Consider the following 23,665-nt stretch of genomic DNA (forward strand, 5'->3'; position numbering starts at 1 on the left):
GACGAATGAAAGGTATTACAAGGGGGACCATTCTCTGCTTTGGAAAAAAAACCTTTTCCTTGATTTCTCTGCTCCTATATTTGTTAGTAAGAGCTCACGATTAAGTAAATTCTGAATGAATGAATCTTTGGACAATTTTAATGTAAAATCTGACTTAATTTCAGACTCTTGTAGCCTATGAGCTTCCTTTACAGGAAGACACAAATAATCTGCACTCAAGAAACAAAATCTAAATGATTGCAGTGTTCATGTGCCCCTAGACGACTGAGAAAATCTAATTGACACTATTCAAGCAGTATTTGAAAGCTGAACAACAACACGTGTTAATTGGTTTTGATGGAATCTTATGGAGTGATTGTGTGGTGATATAATTCAAAGAAAAAACAAATATACACACAATACGTTGGATTTACTTACAAGCTCAGTTTGATTTGTGCACTGACACCATCTGTGATTGTTTGACTGTGGTTTATATTTACTTTGGTAAAAATCTCAACCTGAATTTGAAATAAATAATTGTGAATAAAGAATCATGTCTACAAGAGCAGATACAGCACTGCATTGTCAGCAATAATAAAGACACTGATACATCTCAGAATTGTAGATTTTATTGATTGTGTCTTGACTGAACACATCTCACATCTCTTCTTCTGTCTCTTTTCCACTGTTTCTCCTCTGTCTGCTCTCTCACACACTGCTTTTCTTTCTGACACAACCCACCACGACATCCTGTTGCTGTCTCCTTCAGTTTAAATCTCTCTCTGGTTTCCACTCTGTCATGCTGTTGTGTGATGGGAGATCATAGCCTAGCTGTATGTGGAGAGAATTTCGTTGATCCAGGGCAGCAGAGAGCACACTTTGGTATAAACGCCTGGGTAGTTAGGCTGAGCACAACCATTGCCCCAAGAGACAACACCTTGCAGCTCCCCGTTACAAACCAGAGGACCACCAGAGTCACCCTGAGCAAGGGAGAGGAAGAGGAAGAGGAAGAGGGGGACAATATGAGAGGATTGAATTTATTACATGTATACACACTATCCAGTCTTATCTCATGTGCTGTGTAATTGTGTCAAAATACCTGACAAGAATCCTTGCCTCCCTCCAGGTATCCAGCGCACACCATCTGATCAGTGATCTGGCCAGGGTAGGAGCCATCACACTCCTTGTCGGACAGAATGGGGACTTCCACACACTGGAGGTAAAATGGGTTGAACACTGCAGATAAAATCAAGAAAAAAAAACAACAGAGAAGTGGGTCCGAATTTTTAATGTAACTGAGCAACATCATAGAATATTAAAATCTATAAGCATTATATAAAATAGCTATTTAAGCATTTAATTATGTATGTATATTTAGCTAGTATAATACAAAAAAGTATTTTATCGCTGGTGGTAAGCCAAGCCATCTTGGTATTTGCTATGAGCAATAGTGCCTGTATGCTTCCCCAAGGGTTAATGATTTATTTCACCAAAGTGTGATCATTTCTGTAATATTTGTGGTCAGAGGATTGACCTCAGCTTTAAACACAGAGGGAAACCTTACATGAAAGCAGTCAAAAATTTACTGTAGTCTCATCAGTACTCAATGCTTTATTGAAGACTTAAAAGGGTGTTCAAATGTATGGAAGGCCATGAATGTGATAATCTATCATGTTTTGCTTCCTCAGGTGATCTTAACACAAACATTTTTGTCTGTGTTGTCTGTGATAAAGGATCACAACACTATATTTTCTACTATCATGAGAAAACTATTTTTAGGGATTTCTCTGTGTAGATGAGGTGCACCTCACCTGAATCAGAGTAGATGTTCCCCCATCCAGACACGGTACACATGTCTCCAGGTTGGGCGCAGGCTTTGGGCAGGGCCACAGGCTTGACATACTGGTTCAGAGTGGCAGGGTGTACCAGCCTCATCAGCATGATGTCGAAGTCCAGGGTCTGGTAGTCGTAACTCTGATGCCAGTAGATGGCATCCACAGACATGTACTGCTCAGAGCCCTCATGCTTCCAGATGTGGTTTTCACCCAGGATGGCAATCTGTGAATAGGGGCTGAAAAAAAAGAGAGAGCACAAAAACAACATGATTCTCCAAACCATAACGTTCTCAGTGAAATGTGTAAATACAGTAATGTAATACAAACTTTTGCCAGCAGTGGGCAGCAGAGATGATCCACTTGTCGTTGATAAGGGAGCCGCCACAGTAGTGGTAGCCGAGGTTCAGGGACACCTGCCAGGGTTGAGAGTGAGCTTCACATTGGTAGCCACCCACAATCCTGTCATCCGTAGGGGCTGCCGCTGTGGTGTAAAGGTGAAACAAAATGCTGCTTATAATAGTTACAATTCTTTTTTTACCCAAAACCTTTGTACATACTGCAGATGTGCTTTACCTGCAGCACCCAGGAGTGTAAGCACGATCAGGCCAATCATCTTGTGGCTTCTTACGAACAGACTGGACGTAAATGATCTGTCGCTCACTGCATTTATACCCCAACTCCTCTATGCACCCAATTCTTCCTACCCAACCCAATCTCCGTTCCACTCCTCCTGTCCCAATTCCCTGCTCTGAAAAACAACCTTATCTGTGTGCCACATCCATCCCCTCAGTTAATGAGTGAGCCACATGTAACTTGCCAGATATCACACCCACTGTCAACGAAGTAGAGTAAAAGTTTTTTCCTTGGGTAGTGCTTTTTTTTTTTTTTTTTTTTTTAAGCAGCATCTGGTATTTTTTCCATTACCAGGGCGCATATCTCAACTCTTTTTACTGGTAGGCTGGTACGCATGTGTTTTTCAGGGTTTTTTTCCAGACACAACAGTAAATTATTAGTACCCAGCCACACTGTATTATTTCATATTGGTAGATTATAATAGGATTTAATCATCTGCACTTATTGGAGGTTGAATACTATTGATTGCTATCTGATACACAAACGGGAATTACAATATGTTGATTAAACCTTAATTCTGCCGATTGGGGAATCACAGATCCCACGGGTCTACTTTTTGTCATATCTCACAGTAGGGTTGGGCGATAAATTGATATTATATCGTTATCGTGATATTTTATAGATATCAACTTAGATTTGAATATCGTGAAATGGAATAAGTGTTGCCTTTTCCTGCTTTTAAAGGCTGCATTACAGTAAGAATGTCATTTTCTGAGCTTAACGGGCTGCTTTATTATCTGCCTTTATCCACTTAGTCATTATATCCACATTACTGATGATCATTTAACAAAAATCTCATTACGTAAATATTTTGTTAAAGCACCAATAGTCATCCCTACAACATTGTCAAAATATTGATATGGAGATATTTGGTCAAAAATATTATGATATTTGATTTTGTCCATATCGCCCAGCCCTATCTCACAGGTGCTTTATTCTATTGCTCCAATTTTTCAGGAGTTTGTCAATCAATTTCTTCCTAATGACTTGTTCCTATTTCTGTTTAATTCGTGCTTTTTAAAAATACCAATGTATTGGGGTCCTGGGGTACTGTAGTTTTAACAAATGGAACTATTTATAGAATTCATGTTTGCCATAGATCACACACTATGTTCCAAGACTGCAGAGAAGTTTATTGGGTTTTATTCAAGGTTAACTAAAGGGACTAAAGGGACAGTCTTTAACCAATACTATCATTGATACAACATTTGGCAGTTAAGTCCTAAGATTAACAAACAACAATCTATTGCTGTAACCCAAACTCCTGATTCTTTGTATATTATAGCCTAACAATGAGTGACCCATGAGAATTATAAACAGGTGTTATATATCTGGAGACCTTGGCCAGCATTTATGAATAACTTACAGTTTGTATAACCAAAGAGTGTGTGATATGATGTGGCTGATGTGGGAAAACATGAAAATAAGACTGTGATAAGAGAGTAGATTTGGGTGTAAACTTAGTACCCAGAGGTAAGAACGGACTCTAAGAACACAGATGTGGTCAACAGACTGAGGGAACAGGGGGGGGGGGGGGCGCGGCTGAGCAGAGCGGGCTGGTAGGATATAAATGTGAGCTGGGTGGGTGTCCAGGTGTCTTCTGATCGTTCACCAGACACCATGACACTTCTCGCTCTGCTGCTGATGGTCGGAGCTGCTGGTAAAGACACAGACATACACTCATGCAAATAGATACACACAGCACCAGTCAAATGTTTGGACACACTTTCTCATTCAAGCGAATAGGACTGTACATGTATATTTAAATGTTTAAAATTTTTGAAGGGAAGCTGTGGTTAATAGGTAAACCACACATCTTCTTTCTGTCCCCCTCCATCTCTTTTAATGTATTTGTGTGTGTGTGTGTGTGTGTGTGTGTGTGTGTGTGTGTGTGTGTGTGTGTGTGTGTGTGTGTGTGTGTGTGTGTGTGTGTGTGTGTGTGTGTGTGTGTGTGTGTGTTTGTGTGTACAGCGGCAGTTCCTCGTGAGGATGGCAGGATCATTGGTGGACAGGAGTGTGAGCCTAACTCTCGCCCATTCATGGCCTCCCTCAACTATGGCTACCACTTCTGTGGTGGGGTGCTCATCAACGAGCAGTGGGTTCTCTCTGTTGCACACTGTTGGTACAAGTAAGTACACATGGATAATGCAAAGACTGCTCTTAAATATGCTTTTCTCTTTTTCTGTGAAGTTCTTTCTATATTTAACCACTAATCTTGGTTGATTTATGTTTTTGTTTTGATATAAAAACAACTGCAAACATCTGTAGGCAGAAGACTAACGCTTTTTAAAAAATCTTTGACCATATGTAAAAGTAGTGTAGTCTTTGTAATATAGACAAAACTGAGAGATTAAGACTGATGTAGAGTTATAACGAATAATTATACTGAAAGCATTAGGCTTTTTCTGCCTCTGCGTTTTTTTAATATGTTACACTTCCTCTTTCAGTCCCTATTACATGCAGATCATGCTGGGTGAACATGATGTACGAGTGTTTGAGGGCACCGAGCAGCTTGCGAAGACCGATAACATCATCTGGCACCCTAGGTGAGTGAAAGACAATGAACCATCCTGTGTGTAAATCTTCTTTAGAAATGAATGATCATCTGATGTTTCTCATTCTTATTTGTTCTTTCTCTGTGTGCAGTTATGACTACCAGACCCTGGATTACGACATCATGCTGATCAAGCTGTTCAACCCTGTGGACGTGACAGCCGCAGTCGCACCCATCCCATTGCCCACAGGATGCCCAGTTGGTGGGATGGAATGCTCTGTGTCTGGCTGGGGTAACATTGCCCCGGATGGAGAGGGTAGGTTGATAATAAAGATATAGAGATTTCATTTTATAGCTACAGTTACAGGTAGAGTGTGCAAAGGACTGAACGTGGATGAAAACTTTGTAAAATGTTGACAACATAAATACTTAAAGCCACTTTACACTTATAGCACCTTTTAAATTATTCTGATATATTATATTATTATCATTATTATACACAATATTATTATACTATATTAAATCATATTTTTTTGTTTGTGGAAATATTTGACAATCCTGATGATAACGGTCCATGTTGCTTTCAATCCATTCATATCAGAGTTTGTCTGTGCAAAGGATTTGTGTCTTTTTTTAAGGTTGCCACTCGAGGGTATCTTTGTGAGACATTTTTAAAAATTTGAGCAAACTCAACATACACTGTCCTGCTGCTGTAAATACTTACCAGTGTACCAAATCCATTAATAAAATAGTCCACCAACAAATACAACATTTACTAATGTTTTAAGAAATAAAACTTTATGTTTGTGACCCTTTTTTATCAAAAATATTTACATCTTAAGTAGGAATAAATGACAAGCACAAGCTGGGGAGGTCAGGAAGTATTTAGATTGTTTGAAATTTAGATTGATTAATGATCTTTAAGATGATGTATTTACTGAAGTTATCAGAGCCATCTCTGAGGTTTCTCTGTGTTCTGTCTGTTACAGTGTTCATGCCCTTCCGTCTGCAGTGCTTGGATGTGCCCGTAACGGATGAGCAGGACTGTGAAAACTCTTATCCTGGCATGATCACGCGCAGAATGTTTTGTGCCGGATACATGGATGGAGGCAGAGATGCATGCAATGTAAGTTTTAAAAGCTTCCAAAGACTAGCTGGACCCACAGCTTTGCATGTCAATCACTGGTCTCCTCACTGATACTCAATTCCTCTGTGCTTTTCAGGGTGACTCTGGCAGCCCCCTGGTGTGTAGGGGAGAGGTCTATGGCCTGGTGTCATGGGGACAGGGATGTGCCCTCCCCAACTACCCCGGTGTCTACGTCAAAGTGTGCGAGTTCCTTTACTGGATTGAAGACGTCCTGGCAGCCAACCCATGAAGAAATTACCCATTTTCCCTCCTCACTTCTTCAACTTATTCCCCTCATTTCTCTGCCCCACCCTCTACCTTCCCTCCCATATAACTCTTACCCATTCTCCCTTTTTTGAGGCTTTCTCTTGTGCCTGAACTCTTTTGCATTTTAAAACCATTGCACAAGTTTTCCTTCACACTTCCAGACTCAAAACACGAATGCCAGAATGTGAACAAACACAAAATAAAACCAACTGGTAGATATTCACCTTTCATTTGTCTGTTTATATTTTCATGTCCACAATGGGAGAGAGATAAAACACATTTTAAAAAGTAAGTTATCAGTTACAGGTTTATTAGTTTGCTTCTAGTACCATATATGGACCTTTATTTACCCATTTAACAAAGCTTTGACAGCATTGTTGTAAAGTATTGGTTAAATGGTGAGGCAGCCTTCTTCTTCTATTTCACATATTTGCTTCAAATATATAAAGCCCCCCCTCATTTTTCCACATAATTTCTGTGAATCCCCATTCAAATATGAAGCCTTTCATTGATTTATATTAGTGCATAGAGGCTCAGCAAAGGCTTTAATTATAAAGAAGAGTGAGAGACTATGAATCAGTACTGAATCTACTGTGGAGATAATAGCAGACTGGAACAGTGAACAGTAGGAGGCCTCAGTGGGCAATTTTTCTGTCAGTCCCACTCACTCATCTTAATTTCACAGTCAGCAGTGCAGCAGGTCATTTACAGTACACCACAATCTATTTTTACGTTCACTGAAGGCTGATTTCTTTAGGTATTTTTTCACTTCATTTTTAAAAAGTCTTTAGATTCCAGATGTTATTTTTCTGTCAGGACGACATTGTTCTCGTCATCTCTCCGAGGCCACTTTTCTCTTTTCGGGGCCCTGGTCTCCTTTCTTCTCTCTCCTTATGTTTTCTTTTCTGTTTGACTAGGCTGGGAGGTCCAAGCCAAGCTGCTCCTCCTACATTCACACACAAAAAGGTCAAAATCTAATAAGGTTTTAATTTTCCACAACTGCAAAAATATCAGGTACAACAGAAAGAATTAAATTCTGGATCGAGACCACATTGTGGGTTACTAATGGAGTCATGAGTAGTAACTTTGCCAGAGCAGAGTGATTTCAAGGTCTAAAGCTAAAGCTTGAATAATGTAAGCACATTAACATGTTATACATGTTACAGGATCTAATTTAATTAATTTTCATTCTGTATGTATGACACCAGATTAAAGTACATGTCATCACTTACTGCTGACACCCATCTGGGAAGAAGAAGGAGGCCTTGCTTCAGTGAGGTACTCAGTACTGTTTAAAACACACACAAAAAACACAAAATGGAAACAAAGGCCAATTAATTAATTAATTTAGTTTATTTATGTATTTATCATCTCATAATAAAACAGCTGCTAAGCATGATCAATTGAGTAATAGATATAGTAAAGAACTTATGAAATTAAAAAAACGAAAGTTAGAGATTTGATATTACAAAATTAGTGAACTGAGAAAATATTGCGCAAAAGACTAGTGTTACAGCTATATGTGAGGACTATAAATTTAGTATAAAGTATAAACCTATATGTATGTAGGAATAATAAGTACAGTATATTATGTTGTATATGCAGTACAGAATAAAAACGACTACTTGGATATGGCATATATAACAAAAATAATAATAATAATAATGATAATAAAATAGTACAGTTATATAGTGATGTAGTGACATGATGTCTATGTAGAAGTAAAATAGTATTTTGGATATGTTACAACTTCTACTGGCCACTGCTACAGTAATAATAATACTGGTTATATGTGACAGGATTCAAGTACTTGTTACAATATGCAGCTTAGCTAGTCTACAGGTATTATTGTTAGCATGCAATAGTTGCTATATACATGTCCCACTGTTTGTCTGTGCAAAATGTTTACAGATGATACCTGGTTAATGCCCCCCTGTACTTGTAAATTGAAAACTGTTTTATTGATGTGAGTCTCCATAGAGACAGCTGTCAATCACCTGTGGGAGAATGGGCGTGACAGAGGGGGTCTCAGGCCACCAGAGTTCTCCTCCTCACTGCTGTGTGAGCCTTCATCCTCGCACCTAGAATTCACACATCACAGAAGATGATAATCAAATTAGAAATTAAACAATAGAAATCATCTAATAAACAATAACAAAAAACATAGAAACACTTAGAAATAAGATGAGTAATCTTGATTACAACCCAATTTGGCATTATAACAATATGCTAAGATTAATGGCACCTACAGACTTTGAGATTCAGCAATCTTGTAAGTTTATTGCAAGCCACACTGTGCAACATGGATCTAATAAACTTGGGTATGACATCCAGTTTGATATATGCAGACTGTTCAATGATCACACCTTCTGAATCATAGTATTCAGTAGGTGTGAAAGAAAGAAAGCTTTGTCTGTGTGCGCCATCCAGCTGTACCACTATAGTGGTAAAGAATGAAGCTTCTTGGCATAGTCATGATAATAGCTGGAGGACAAATCACACAAACCAGCTAAATTTTCTATTGGTTGGTTAGTAGATGTACGTCACAGCTGTAGTTAAGTTATCTTTGTTCTCAACACCATGACAACAGCTATCTTTGAGCCTCTCTCATAGTGCAACATAGGACCACCGTTTAGGAGCCATGACCAAAGACATCACCACGTCTCTTTCACGCTGGTCATCTTTTGCCTGGGACAAGATCGCACAGTGTATCCCTGGCTTAGGAGAGTCGGCCAGTAAACATATTTAAGGCTCATATCTCTCACTTAGCTTCAGTGATATCAAATCCTTGACTAGAATCTGGACAAATTTGACTGTGATCCAGTAATGTGAGTGATAAAAAGAGAACCCTAAATGGAGAAAATCTGCAAAATCTTTCATATGCTGAATCTTTGAACAGTTGTTCGGAGTTTTTAACATAGGTTTAAAAAGTTACGGAAACTTGGTGGAAATATCTTCTTTCAGTTCCCTTATAAAAAGTTGGAACTGAATATACCAGGTGTCTGTAAATAAAACTAAAATCAAAGATTCACTTTGTACAGCATCAGTTGCAGGGGAATCAGTTCTCTGTGCACAGTAATCCATATCCTTTACTGCTCTGCTGTAAAATAGTGTCTCACCTGTTCCTGTTTGCCTGTTTGTGACTTCTGTGTTTTTCACTGTCACTGTGAGCCTGCAGAAGACAGAGAACTTGTCACAAAGATGGTGCAGGCATTAAGCAATCACACATATTCATTTTACAGTTGATGAGTCTCTGTAATACCATGGATGAAGTAACATTCCTCAGACTTTTAGTGTCTGCGAGCACTGAAGAAAATTAGCACATCACATCATCAGGCTGTCAAGGTGTAACACAGCAGCAATATGCAATTAGCTTGAGTGTATGTGGGAACTTACATGACGGGAGTGGGAGTGTTTGGCTGGTGTCTTGGTTTCTGATGTCAAGTATTGGCTGAATGGAGATGGACAGCGTGGGATTGTGCTGTTTTTAGGGGGCAGAGGTGGAACGCTGAGGTGGGAGCTGGGAACCTGGCTATCCAAACTTGAAAACTGTTGGTAATAGAGAGACAGAAAATGAAGAAGGTGGCCAAAAATGCCTTCTTCATTGGAGTACATTCCTTTAAAATGACAGAGGATGACTACAAAGAGGGATGAGGATGCATTTAACCTTAATGATGTAAATGTTGGTTCTTATTCCATCAATTGTATGTTTGACCTCCAGTGTGCAAAATGATGTATGTACTGAGTTTGACACTATAGGCTGATTTCACGTTCAACTGCTGAAAGTTTCTCTAGTCTGTCTACACTGACAATGGATTTTTCAGTAGGGGCATTTTGTGTCCAGCAGTTAAGCAAGAATATTTGCACAAAGTGTAGATTCTGGATGAGTAGATTCATTTTAAGGATTTTCAACAAGGTAACTGAACTTACTGAGACATTTTACTCAAAACCTATTGAAATATTTCACTGAATAAATAATCACCAAATATATATAATATTAGGATTCTTCTGCGGGGTATAAAAACTAAATTTCATGTCAATTCCTTCAACAGTTGTTAGGATATATCAGTCTGGACCACAGTAGATGACTGACCGACATTGCCATGCCTAGAGCACAAATGTGTATCCACAGAAATGTGTCCACTAACCTTCCTCAGGGCAGCCATTTCCTTTACCACAATCTCAATGTCCTCATGGTCTTCTTCCTCATCAGCCTCATCCACCTCCTCATCCCATTGGCTGCTGCCTGGAAGGTAGGGCTCGATGAGGATGGACTCTGTTCCTCTGATGTCGCAGCGACAATATGGGCAGGTGTGGCCAGCTGACTTCTGCTAGATAGTTATCAATGTCAGGTTACAGAGTAATGGAAACACTAAACAATACATGAATGTAAAGGTGCAGTTTCACATTTCCCTTGAGAGCAGGTTGGTGTCTTTTGAACTGTAAGTAATGGAACGTGTTGGACTTAAAAAAAAGGGGCCACCAGTTTTTTTGAAAGATAAAGGAGGTGGAAAATACCATGTTCAACAGACATGGTAGATTGTGGTTTTCCACAAATGAAAACCTGAATGAAACCTAGTTGTACTGTTGATGAAGGCGAATCGTTGTAACTACTTTTTCTTTCATTGCACTAGGGTTGCACTAAGGTTTTTTGACTCTCACCAAATGCATTTTCTGTGACAACTGATCTTTACAGATGCTGTTTGTTTGTATTGTTGTCACGATTTTTCCAATTGCTCCCCTACCTACATTATTAACTATTTTGCAGTTTTTTAAATCATTTTCAGTTTGTTTACAGCTAGAATTTGGACAGCCATTATTTGGCATCTTTCAAACACTATTACTTGCCTCACACTGCTTTGACAATCACGTAATAAATGGAGTGATAGTCTGACTTTTATTCAAGCGGTCGCATGCTGCTATTTGGTGTTCAACTGCAAACGTGTATGTGAGTCCTTTGAAATTGCGGTTTAGTTTCTTCAAAGTTTAACTACTTGTTTGTTTCTTTGCCCTGATGAAGGTCAGTGTATTGCATATTACTGGTGAAGAAGAGTTTAACTTGGCCAGCTTCTAGACTAGAGTATAACTTTTCCATTGTGGTCTGACGTCCACAAAGCATTTGTAACTTTCTTTGCATGTCTGTCTCTCAGTCACTCTCTCGCAACGTGTGTGTCTGATACAGTTGGAGGAGGATGTGAGCACAAGCTCACACAGGAAGTCCACAACCAAATGTCAGGACATGCTGCTGTGCATCTTTGCACAGACTTAAAAACCTCCACAATAGATGGGAGGCTACTGTCTGTCCGACTGAAATAAGCTGCAGCAGATGGTAAAGCTGTAACACATCAGCAGCAGTTTTAATTCTCACTAAATGTCGACAATGTCACTCTTGGTTTAGAAAACTCATAAAGAAACTTTCTGATACTGACTTTCCTTCCTCTGTCTTATATTAAGCATTTATATTCCCCCATCTGCCATGTTACACTTGTCAGTGTGCATACTGATTTTGTCGTGACTTGGCAAGTCTTGGCTGTTTGTCATTGATATTAAGGGATGATATCACAGCCTGTTTGATTTTGAGCCACTGAACCACACTTTGTGCTTCTGTTTTCCACCAAGCGATGAAACTACAGTATATGCTCATGCAAAGAATTGTTTTAAGTGTAATGTAAGAGTGGAGTCCACAGCTGCTTCTGTGGAACTGGAGCATTTCTACATTTCTACATCTGTACAACTCTGGGATATACAACTACTACTAATATTTTTATGAATGTGGTATAGTAGCCAAAATTGACACTGAATAGGAATAAATGTGTATAGAAATTAATAGATAACTAAAGTATCATGTATTTCTGTGAGCATAGTTGTTTGATTAATTCAGCATCAGTTACTGGTACTGCTCAAGTGGTTTTTACACTATTTTCTCTATTCAACAATTCTACATTTCAAGATAATGTTGTATTTAAAGAGCATCCTCAAGAGAATACAAGCTTGTATCTTTAGACATGTTGTGATTTGTACGCCCTGTCACAGCCCAACCAAATATTAGCTTTGTTCATCTAGTTATTAAGATGGCTAAAAGTCAACTGTTGTCACGTCCACATGTTTTGTTAAACAAAGAGAATATTTTTGGCGTCAACCTCAGACCACATTCAAATAACCCACACTGTAACAGTATGATAGGGCTACAACCATCAACCAAACCAGGGAAGTGCTGATTTCAGGCTGGACTGTAAAAATAACACTAGCTTAGCCAACCCTGACTGTTTCACACCACTGAACACATGACAACTGTTACAGTAACAAACTGTCCTGGCTTCACATATTAGTAATGAGCATGAGCAAGCTGGAGATTAGCATACAGTTTGAAGTAAATGTGGATATATTGTACAATAAGCTGTGAGTGAGTGGATGGGCGGTTCATACCTGCCAGCCTGTGAGGCAGTGTCGGCACAGGAGATGCCCACAAGGCTGAATACGAGTGTCCTTATCCCTCTCTGCACAGATCTTACATAGCTGGAAGGTGCTGCCGATGTCACAGTAAAGCTCATACTGCTCCTGTTGGGTGTTACAGTGGTGGTGGTGGTAGTCAGAGAGACAAGACAGAAAATGATAAGAGAATATCTGAGGATGTGATCTGTATTTTGTCTTGGTACAGCTTGAGCCTGATGCTGGCAGTCCACTGTAAAATTGATAAAGAAGTGGAACGTGCATTGGCTTACTTCTGTAACCCTGACTTTGCCCCTCTGGGCTGGTTCACACAAGCTTGTCAGGTCAGGGTTCACATCACGGCCATCTGGGTACAGGTAGCTACAGGGATAGAAGCACAGTGCTTAGAGAAAACACACAAACAAAGGAAAAATACAGGAGAAACCTGTGTGTGTGTGTTTGTCCTAACCAGCCCTCCTTGAATCCCTCAATGAGCGCCTGGTAGAGAGGTATATTCTGAGGGATGGTCTGGACGATACCACCTTCAATGGTCACATGGCCAATAGCCCACTGGCCCATTCTTGTGCAGCTCAGACGGAAGATATAACTGAGAGTGACAGACAGAAAATCAACACTGAAATAAATCCAGAGACACTAAAGTAAACCAATAAGTCACTTCAGCACTACTTTGGACACAAGGGTCATTGTTTCTCTCAACACTAGCAGTGCTTTGGTCTATATTTGGAGCGATGTGGTTCTATGTTCAAGGGTCATATCAGTTAAGCCATATGTAAGCATGATCAGCTTTGCTTTTCTGAGAAATGAATCAGTAAGAGTTTGTAGCTGTGCTCGTCCTCACCTCCCTGGTCTGTGTAAGTAGTGTTCCAAACGAGCTACAACCTGGTCGTAGGTGAGGAAGGCCATGTAGCCTGGATGAGTCACTGCTAGCTGGTTCCAGTTCCTAATAAGTGACTTCCAGGGCTAAAAAAAAAGAGGTAGAGGAGGAGAGACTCAGGGTGTGAATTCATCTACATCATTTTTTTTATTAAATCTGTGGTTTTACACAGAGGTGATGTGTGATGTGACAAATTATTTCTTAGTCAGGCAAAGTATCTCGTAGTCAGTGAGTCAAATAGTTTAACCCATTATGTATATATATATATATTTTTACATGGATTAAAGCAAAGAGATAATTATTGAGTTTTTAGGGGTACAAATAGGGGGATTTTGTTGTAGCTTATCAGACAGGCTAGCTGTTTCCCCCTGGTTCAAGTATTAATGCTAAGCTAAGCTAAGTATCCGTTGGCTTTGGCTTCATATTTAACCTGCAGATATGAGTGACGTCAATCTTCTTATCTAACTCTGGAAAAGACAACAAATAATTGTATTTCCCAAAGCGTTGAGCTAATCCTTTAAGTAATAAGTTAATTGATTGTACTGGAAATTTTCATCTTACCTGAAACAGTCTTGTGAAGATGTCAAACTCAAACACAGAGATGTGGTCATTACATGTGAGATCTAAAGTTGACTTCAGAGCCATGGATTCCATTCCTTCCTCAAATGCATGCACTCTCTGCAGCTGCTCTTTAAAACTACTCCACTGTACAATACATCTGTCAGAAAACAGTATTAACACATAGTTAATATGGAAACACATAAAACAGCAGACAAAAATATGACACAATATTCTGTATCATAAACATTTCACACACTCACTTGTTGCCAAATGAATGCCTCCAAAAGTCCTCAGCCTCTGTCTTAGTCACCCTGTAGGCATCACCCTGAAAGGATCCCCCTGGAAACATGGCCTTCAGCTCCCAGAGCATGTGACTGAATAGCAAGGACAACTTGGTCAAGTTCCTCCTGAGAATGAGAAGCACAGCAGACTTTCAGTCGTGTTCTCAGAAATAAATGTTAACACTTTACTCTTTTATCATTTTAGCTTTTTGTCACTGGTAATCTTGTATGCTGCATTTGTAAAATAATTTGAAAATTAATTAATTATGCAATGCTTCTTGCATCTTGATGTATTTTTTCTTGAAGCCTTAATTTTTGTAGTAGGTGACAGTAGGCGTGGGTGTGCAAAATGACTTGTGTTAAAACTTTACAAACAGAATTCACAACACAATACTGTATTATACTTTGTTCCATTGCATGTCCAAACCATTGCTGATACTTTGCTTAGACACACACACACACGCACGCACGCACGCACGCAGGCACACACTCACACGCACACACACACACACACACACACACACACACACACACACACACACACACACACACACACACACACACACACACACACCCACCCACACAATAGGTAGTCCAGCTACAGTAGCAAACAGGATGCTCTCTGCTGCGTTCTTGTTTGGTAAATACCACAAAATGTTCCAGTGGCCAGTGTGTCACTTCAGGCTACCTTTTTTTCCTTCTTTTCTTTTGTCTAAACACTCTTTCGAGGGTCTTTTATGAATTCAATTTTTGTTTAAACGTTTTACTAGTTGTTTTTTGTTTTGTTTTCTTCACATTTCTCAACTATGTATTCACTCTTTAAAGAAACTGTTCTTGTGTCTCTCTACTTGTATGCAGCTTGGCACAGCAGCTGATTTCACACCCAGAATGAATTAAAACTACTAACACACTAAATTCCCATCCCATATCAATTTTATTCTAGTATATCAGCTGCAAACATTCTTTGACAGCCACAACACATTTGTATGATTTAAAACACTAACAAATAAAATATGTATGATTTATACATTTTTATGTAAAGGAAACAATATAAAGTATATTTTCCAGTATATGGTACATTAATTAATAATACTGCAATACTGCAATATGTTTCCATACACAAGCTACAGTAATCCTACTGTTACAGTACAGTGTTATAATGCAGTTATAATAGCATATCCTCTAACAGTCAAGTGACATCTGGCATCTGATGCATCTCTGGAAATCTCCTGCAGCTTTGTCCAGGCATTCAAGCCATCATTAAAGGCACATTTGATCATGTCGATGTTGGCTGTTTCCTTTCCACCTCAATGAGGAAAAGATGCGTTGATGTGTGGTGGTGTGTGATGGTGTTAAGTAGCAAAGATGAAGGTGGGAGGAAGTGTGTAAGCCGCATTGCTGCCCTTGGTAGAAAGATAGCGGTAAAATTGATAGTATATGTAGAATACATAGAGTATTTACTATACAGTAAATATACCAGTGCAATCTGGTTTGGGGCAAATGCTTGTTATATACAGTAGTGATGCATTAAATTATATTGTAATACTCCTGTATTGAGTAATTGTCATTTAAGTGTATAATTGCTGCATATCAGTCTTCAGCTTTACCAGCTTTATCTACCTGAAGAAGTTTTATGTGATGTATATTGTTCACTTCAAAAACTTTGATCTCAATAAATGTAGAGATCCTGTGAGTAGTGGATATGTTTTTTAAATTCTTTACATAACAATTTGTGTTTAATAAATTGTAATATAATGGCTGCACTTTTAGACCACTTTCATAAACTCTTTCATTCATCAGCTCACTTTCACAAACTCTAGTGAAAGCCGTCTATTTTCGGACATATTAAGTACAATGTGATAATCCGCTTTTACCTCAAAACCTCAATGTCTGAAACCTAAAGCCACCTGTGTGTGACCATTACATGCAACGCTATCGCTTATAACGTGCATCCTAAAATCCACTGAGATTCCAGTGAGATCTATCACTGCAGTTTGTGTACTAAAAAAAGTATATTTACTAGTAGTAAATATACCTTTTTTAGAAAATGAGTAGTAATTTAAATAAACTACTCATTTACACATTTTAATTTGAATTCAGGTTCATAACCTGCAGCTACATGCTACATGATGAGCAGCTTATGGTAAGATATTAAAAGTTGATCAAATATTTACCAGTGACAAATTTAAATCCCACATTAATGGCTGGAGGACACAAACTGTTTTCTTAAATGAAAAGCAGTAGAGGAATATAATATAATTTAAGGTACTTTGCTTGAGTGATATAGTTTTATCCATTTTATTGTTTTTACTCTGTTCCTTTCTTGTGCCGTACGTCACATGATCTTATGCAATATTATTCTGTGCAATATGCTACACTTTGAAGCACTTTTTGTGATTTTGTGTTGTCGTGTATGTTGTTGTGTATGTTTTACTTGCATTTGAGTATTTTTACAGGGTGACACTGCTGCTTTAGTAAAGAATCAAAATGCTATTTCCACAAATAATGGAAAATATGTTACAATTTCATCTGTAAAAGAAACATAAATAGATGTTATCTGATAGATACACAAAAACATAGATGTTTTTGATGTTGTTTCCATTCTCCTATTTTTGAGTTGCACATTCACATGTGGTGTTTCTTACATTTGGTCAAAGTCATCCGAGTGTCACAGACAGTAATTGTCAAGCCGCTGAACCCTCCACTGACTGTTTCAGTCACATTCACCATCAGTTGCATCTCACTTCTGTTTTTAGCTTCACATAAGACCCAGACAGAAATTCCTCTAACTGAAGGGTAACCATTATTTAACCACATTCACTGTTTTACTGTAAACAGAATCATGTACTGGTCAATGTAAATAGAAATATAGACTACTGAGTACACACATCTCACTGGCCTGAGTCTGCGGGATATCGAGCGACAACAACAGGACATTGTAGAGGAACAAATTAAGACAAAAAAGGATATCTACACTGATATAAAACAATTTGCCCTGACATCTAAGCCACATTACACATAACACTGGGTGAATTTGCCACATGACTGCCCATGCAGACATAGCTGCGGTGAGAGAGACATCTGTTTTCTGGTGTTAACAAGACTAATTTTGTGAACACGTCCAAATAAATCTTTAAATATGCAGTCCGCAGTTTCGCTCGAGAGAAAATCTTTGATAAAAACAGATGTCTTTAACACATTGAATGTATGTTGTTGTACAGAGCATGAGACGTAGGAAGAATAAAACATAAAGCGGTCGTGGCAATGCAACATTAATACCACAATATAAGAATATAACATGAAATAATTAATTGAATTGGTCAGCACAATGTATCTACTGTTATTTTGTTACAGTACTTAGTTCAGGTTTGCTCATTTTATATACAACTTGTAAAAGAAAAACAATTGATTTGAGGGTTTATTCAGAGCAATCATTTGAATAACAGAGTTGACCAAACGATAACATGATATGATCACTTCGCACAATTATGATTTTGCTGGAATTAGATAAATAGAATATGTATAATGTATACTGTGTTGAAAAGGACAACAGAACAAATCTGCTTTATGCTTCATTCAACAGTAGAAATCTTCATCCAATGATGGTGCATCATATAAACCTGTGTCTCCAATATAGCAACAATTCTACCAATAGTACTCCAGTGATGGCCATCTTATCAATGTTATTTAGTTCATTGCTTTATGTAGCTCATCTAAAAGATACTTAGTGGAATAGTTGCACAATTATTACTGAAGGTTTAATGGGGGAATTGATACCACTCTCATTTCTCTGGGGGAGGACTAAAAGTCACTAAAACAAAGTTTGATGATCTGATGAATCTCATATCGATCTTATTGCGGATTTGGAACCTTTTTGATTGTTTTTGTTAATTTTGCTATTTTTTGTTGTTGTTATTTTTTTTGCTATTATTGTTATTTTTATTTTCTTCTTGTTTACTATCTTGACAATTTTGTATTTGTCTTCATTGTAAGTTTGTATGGTCTACCTTTTTAGTTATTTCACTTATTTTCTGATATAGTTTCATATATATGTCTCTCTGTCAATATTTGACTTATTTAGCTTTTTGTGATTTTTAATAGTTTGTAGTTCAGTACTTTAATACTTGTTTTATTGTTGCTCATGAACTCCAGAGAAAATAGGATCACTTTACGGAAATTGATGGGGATCCAAATAAAGAATAAACAAAGTTATTGAAACGAAGTTTTTTTTTTTTTTTTTTAAAAAGAAAAAAAAAGAAGATTCAAATCTCAGTTAAAGACTTTCTGCTCAGATGAATGCAATTGAAACAATGGCTGCCCCTTATTACAATAAAGGTATACTTTCAAATCTTATCCTGCCTGTATTTGGTATAGAGTCAGGATACATTTGCAGTGGATACAGCAGAGCAGTTGTGTTCTCGTCCAGTCCTTTATTTAGGCCACATGCAGGTTAGGAGACACAGTCAAATAAAAGCAGAAGGTATAATCTAGCTAAAGGATTTTGCTTTACCCTGTGGATAAAGCTGTATAGACACAAACCGAGGAAAGTCTGTTTTAGGCCCGACACGCTCTCTCCCAAACTGGTCATGTACAGAGGTTGCTGATTATTTATTTATTTATTTTTGCCTACTTTCCCCACATTAGCATCACAAAGATGTAAGTTTGGCCCTTTTTACACCCACATCATTAGTAGTCCTAACAGGAGCGGGGGAAGCAGCCGAAACTCCAAATTTAAAAAAAAGTGTATTAGTCTCTGTTTAGCAGTCCCAAAAATATGCACTTTAGCCAAACACCAAATTAAACTTTTTTTTTTCTCTAGGGAATGATGAAGTCTATTTTTGACTTATGGGAACAGGGAAAGTTATTTTATTTTAGTGGAGCTTCTATAGATAGGCTTAAAACCATTTAGCTCATGTAATTTAGTGTTTATGGAGAGGTCGAAGCCTCTGACCCAAACGTTTTATGATACAACTTTGTTTTAAGTCACGCAAATATTTAGGTTCTTGTAGCTATTTTTTATTTTTACAGAACATGACCAGCCCCATTCCAATGACACTGCATGGATGCAGATTAGATGGATGTGTAGCTTCTCTCTGACCACACAATTTGCCTTAGTGAAGGTCAGGCTACAAAGAGTAGTCTGTCTGAGAAGGGTCATGTTTTCGGTTTGAGAACTTCGTCTGGTTGATCAAATGCTGGAGAGAAAATGGCGCCTGCAGTATAAAACCTATTCTTAAACACATGGTTGACAATCAAACACATTTTGTAACTAATTTCTGGAAGTATCTGAAGTATTCATCTCATGATTTGTTTGAATGAGTCTGATTTAGTTGCTCACAGAAGTGAAAATGAAAAAAAATTCAAAAACAACCCGAAAAAGTATAAACTATTATTATAGATAATTCTCAGACCACACTGTGTTCAGTTTTTATTGAAACTGGAGAGGAAAGTTATTTTTTGTAACAAGGACTATTCCGGTAAGATATGTTACCTTTCAATTTAAAAAATATATATACTTTTTTAATGCTACGAACACCAGAAAGTCACCAGAAACTAGGGCAAATTAAACCAAAAAGATTTGAGGTCATTGAAAAAAATGTTTCATGTAATTTGGGTGAACCAACCCTTTAAAAATAGTCTTACCCCAAAATGAGATGCATGTGACAGTATGTGACTCGTGTGAAAGGATTGATAGTATTTAAAAACATAGTATTAGTTATTTTTAATGAGGACTGAATCATGTCTGAATGGATGAAAGATTTCAATAAATATTTTTTTAAATGACAAGTACTGCATTTTGTAATAAAACACTAAAAAAACATGCGTTTCTTGTATACATGGATGTCAGCCGCAGGCCTCTTACCTGTGGCTTGATGTCTCTTCAAATATCTTCTCCCGCCCCTCTTTAAACAGCAGCATGGCCCTTTCAGTCTTATCCAGCAGGTTTCTCAAATGGAGCCTCAGGTACTTGGCCTCATCTGCCTGGAGCAGCTGGCTGCTTGCTGCCCTGAAACCTCGGTAGGGCCCCCAAACCTGCGTTAGCAGTATTGACGTCTCAGACACCAGATCTGGAATGTATGGTGGACTGTTCCTTAGGCCCAGCCGGGGGTTAGTGCACAGCTCACGGAGCTTATCCAGTCTTCTGAGGGCCTTTTCCACCAGCCGCCGATCAGCACTGGTAGGGGGCTGGGAGCTAGATTTCAGGCTGTTGGGGGCTCCTGAACCTGCTGCTGCCATCATTTCACTTGTATGTGTTTGAAACGGATACGAACCAATGACTCCCTTAAATGTCAGTGAGTATGTGTTGGGGGAGTGTCAATAAATAATAGAGGTACTGCTGTGCCTACTGAGGTGTGACAGTTCAATTTTTTGAATATGTTTGAATTTCAATTAACAGAAGGCAGCTATTGAAACTGGTTCAAGTTTTCGAGTGTTTAAGCTGGAATGTATTGTCCTTACAGTGGTTTTTGTGAGTTCCCAGCTTCATCTGAAAAGCACACATCCTAGTCTCCTCAAACTGCATCCATCTTTAATCCATACATTCATAATCCAACAGCATGACATTATTAACAATGGACAGCATGTCCAATACAGCATCTCAAACAATTGCACTCAATGCTGAGCGTTTCCTCTCAAAACAGCAACAGCTGTCCATTCGTAGCTTCTCACTTCTCTGACAGATCTTCAGAAAAATTCAAAAGTACAAAACGGTGTTATAATGGCTGATTTAAAAAAATAAAATAAAAAAAGATTTCTACAATAGCAACAATATAACACAAGGAGCCAAGCATGAGAAAGACTGAGGTGATAATAAAGGAAGGTAGTGTTTGACACTGACACTTTCAAGTTTTTTCAACTTTTACCACCCCACTCCCTTTAGTAGCAATTCTCCAAAACACTTTTAACCCTACTCATGGCCAAAAACTTGCCCTCTATATAGCACAATAGTCTGCTTACCGATATTCCATCAGTCCTACATTCTCAGGGTAACCAGAGCTGAGACTTCTACTCACAGCACAGCGGAAACACGTTTTTGTCTTTGCCTGAAATGTTTCTTCTCTTTTGTCTCGCTTTCTTGATGTCACCCTCTTTCTCTCTCTCTCTTCTTAGTACACTCTGATTGGTTTCCTGGTAGCAGCCAGGCAAACAGGTTTGTTTTCTTTGCTCTAGTGCTCAACAGGCAGGCAAGCACTGAGTGAGTGAGTGAGTGAGTGAGAGAGAGAGAGAGAGAGAGAGAGAGAGCGACAGAGAGACAGAGAGAGAGAAATGGGAGGGAGGAAGTCAGAGAGGTGTGAGCTCAAAGCTAAACATTGACTAAGAATGAAAGTGGTGCATACGATTTTAGAAACAGTAGTAGTTAAACAGGTATAAATGACGTATTAACAAAGAGGATGCTTGTGAGAGCAACCTGTGTGTGTGTGTGTGTGTGTGTGTGTGTGTGTGTGTGTGTGTGTGTGTGTGTGTGTGTGTGTGTGTGTGTGTGTGTGTGTGTGTGTGTGTGTGTGTGTGTGCGTGCGTGCGTGCGTGCGTGTGTGTGTGCAGGTAAAAATTTTGCAATGGCTTCCTCAGCTAGAACAAAAAATTGGGTTACAAAAGTGAAAGCAACTGAATCATCATCATCATCATCACCTGACCTCTAGCAGCGAACATTACTTTCTGTGTAATTTTTAAAAAATGGCAGTTGGCATTTCAACTATAGAATATGACATGAATTATTTATTTCTCTCTATTTTCCTATTGGCTCTAGGGATAAATTGCCATGACATTTTGTCACTAGCAGGTCAAAATTTCCACTCATACTGTAAAACATCTAAACATCTACTTGATGGATTGGTACAAACATTCATGTTTTCCAGATCATAAATCAGACTGACTTCAGTGATCCTCTGACTTTTTGTTAACCATCAGCACGTCGATATTTATGGTTATGAGTGAAGTGCCTCCACAACTGTTAACATGCTGTTTATGAACAGATTTTAGGAAATGTACCTGAAGACATGACATGCCCATCAATCTGAACTGAACTTTGTGTTTATTGCTCATTTAAAGTTAGAAAAGCATGCCAACTTGCCAAACTAAGGGTAAACATTATACCTGCTTAACATCACCATGTTGCCTGATGTTAGCATGTAGCTCAAGATGCTGCAGCGCCAGAGTACAGTCTCACAGAGTCGTTAGCATGACTGTTAGTTGTTGTTTTTTTTAAGGAAAAAAAACGGTTATATTTAATTCCATACATTATTTTGTATGTACATGAATTTTACAAAGCATCTATTTTGTTTTGGGGTGAGAGGAGTTGCTGCTCTGTTATCTGTCCAATCATCTATCCCATGTAGGTATTTTATGTGTAAAAGACTAAGATGCAAGGAATCTGCTGAATATTTTCGAAGGTGGTACTTGAGTAGACATGTTCACACACTCACCAGCCACTTTATTGGGTCCATCTGTGCAATCAAACACAATTCAATGAAACAGCTCTGCCATAAATTCTACATTTACAAAGCTTCTACTTTTTTAGTTTTGGATTGTGTATAACAATTCATGTGTATTATGCAAGTCATAGTGGTTGGTGGTGGTGTACAGGAGTGTTGCATTTAAGAACGTTCCTAATATTTTGGCCCCCTCATGTATCGCGCTGCTTGAAAGGTTGTGAGCCCTGACCTAAAATGTGATCAGTTTTTTTGTCCTAAATCTAGATAAAAAGAACCCAATTAAACAAATGACACAAAAGCATTAACCCTTACATACTGTTCAGAGTCTAATCTGAGTAGCCTATCTGACTCATTTTTCTTACATTTGACAGAATAAAAAACACCTTAAAAACGTCCCTTTTAACCAGAAATGTGATAACTTTGAGGAAATATTTCAACTTTCTAAAAATGTTTTTGTGCAGCTGATACACATTTTTGTTGAGTGTTTGACTAATATTTATTCAAAAAATATCAGAAACCACCATTCAACAAAAAGTATAAAAACTAAAGATTACACTCTATCTGCTCTATGAAATCCTCATTAAGGATTAATCCCCAATTTATGAATAACTGATGAGGTGTTCATGAATGATTTGTGGTTCCGAAATTATGTATAGAGACTAACTATGAGGGGATACTGTGAAATGCCTGAATTTGAAAAGTATGTAAGGGTTAAACTTATACTTAAAATGAT

General features: G+C 38.2%; 3 protein-coding genes across 7 annotated transcripts; 1 reads left to right on the forward strand and 2 right to left on the reverse strand.

Annotated features, from left to right (window-relative positions):
* Positions 1–700: 700 nt before the first annotated feature.
* LOC133983149 (trypsin-2-like) lies at positions 701–3,246 on the reverse strand. 5 transcript variants are annotated; one of them, XM_062422105.1, is made up of 5 exons: positions 3,236–3,246; positions 2,138–2,321; positions 1,791–2,037; positions 1,079–1,215; positions 701–959 (listed from the first exon to the last, which is right to left on the reverse strand). In XM_062422105.1, exons 1-5 carry the CDS (start codon positions 3,244–3,246, stop codon positions 807–809), a joined length of 732 nt encoding a protein of 243 aa, XP_062278089.1. In that variant the 3' UTR covers positions 701–806. The 5 variants fall into 5 exon arrangements, with proteins under 5 accessions (XP_062278089.1, XP_062278090.1, XP_062278087.1 ...); XM_062422106.1 differs by having other exon boundaries at positions 1,079–1,198; positions 1,777–2,037; XM_062422103.1 differs by lacking the exon at positions 3,236–3,246 and adding an exon at positions 2,388–2,434 and having other exon boundaries at positions 1,791–2,050; positions 2,142–2,295.
* Positions 3,247–4,041: 795 nt separating this feature from the next.
* LOC133983154 (trypsin-like) lies at positions 4,042–6,317 on the forward strand. The gene is made up of 6 exons (XM_062422115.1): positions 4,042–4,107; positions 4,419–4,575; positions 4,895–4,993; positions 5,094–5,257; positions 5,931–6,067; positions 6,165–6,317. Exons 1-6 carry the CDS (start codon positions 4,068–4,070, stop codon positions 6,315–6,317), a joined length of 750 nt encoding a protein of 249 aa, XP_062278099.1. The 5' UTR covers positions 4,042–4,067.
* Positions 6,318–6,719: 402 nt separating this feature from the next.
* cblc (Cbl proto-oncogene C, E3 ubiquitin protein ligase) lies at positions 6,720–21,141 on the reverse strand. Its single transcript, XM_062422542.1, has 13 exons — positions 20,364–21,141; positions 14,480–14,626; positions 14,220–14,376; positions 13,623–13,744; positions 13,233–13,370; positions 13,057–13,144; positions 12,761–12,892; positions 10,483–10,662; positions 9,731–9,883; positions 9,454–9,506; positions 8,332–8,415; positions 7,567–7,622; positions 6,720–7,280 (listed from the first exon to the last, which is right to left on the reverse strand). Exons 1-13 carry the CDS (start codon positions 20,738–20,740, stop codon positions 7,147–7,149), a joined length of 1,821 nt encoding a protein of 606 aa, XP_062278526.1. The 5' UTR covers positions 20,741–21,141; the 3' UTR covers positions 6,720–7,146.
* Positions 21,142–23,665: the final 2,524 nt, after the last annotated feature.

Source organism: Scomber scombrus, chromosome 7 (genome assembly GCF_963691925.1).
Source record: "Scomber scombrus chromosome 7, fScoSco1.1, whole genome shotgun sequence".
Classification (NCBI taxonomy): Eukaryota; Metazoa; Chordata; class Actinopteri; order Scombriformes; family Scombridae; genus Scomber; species Scomber scombrus.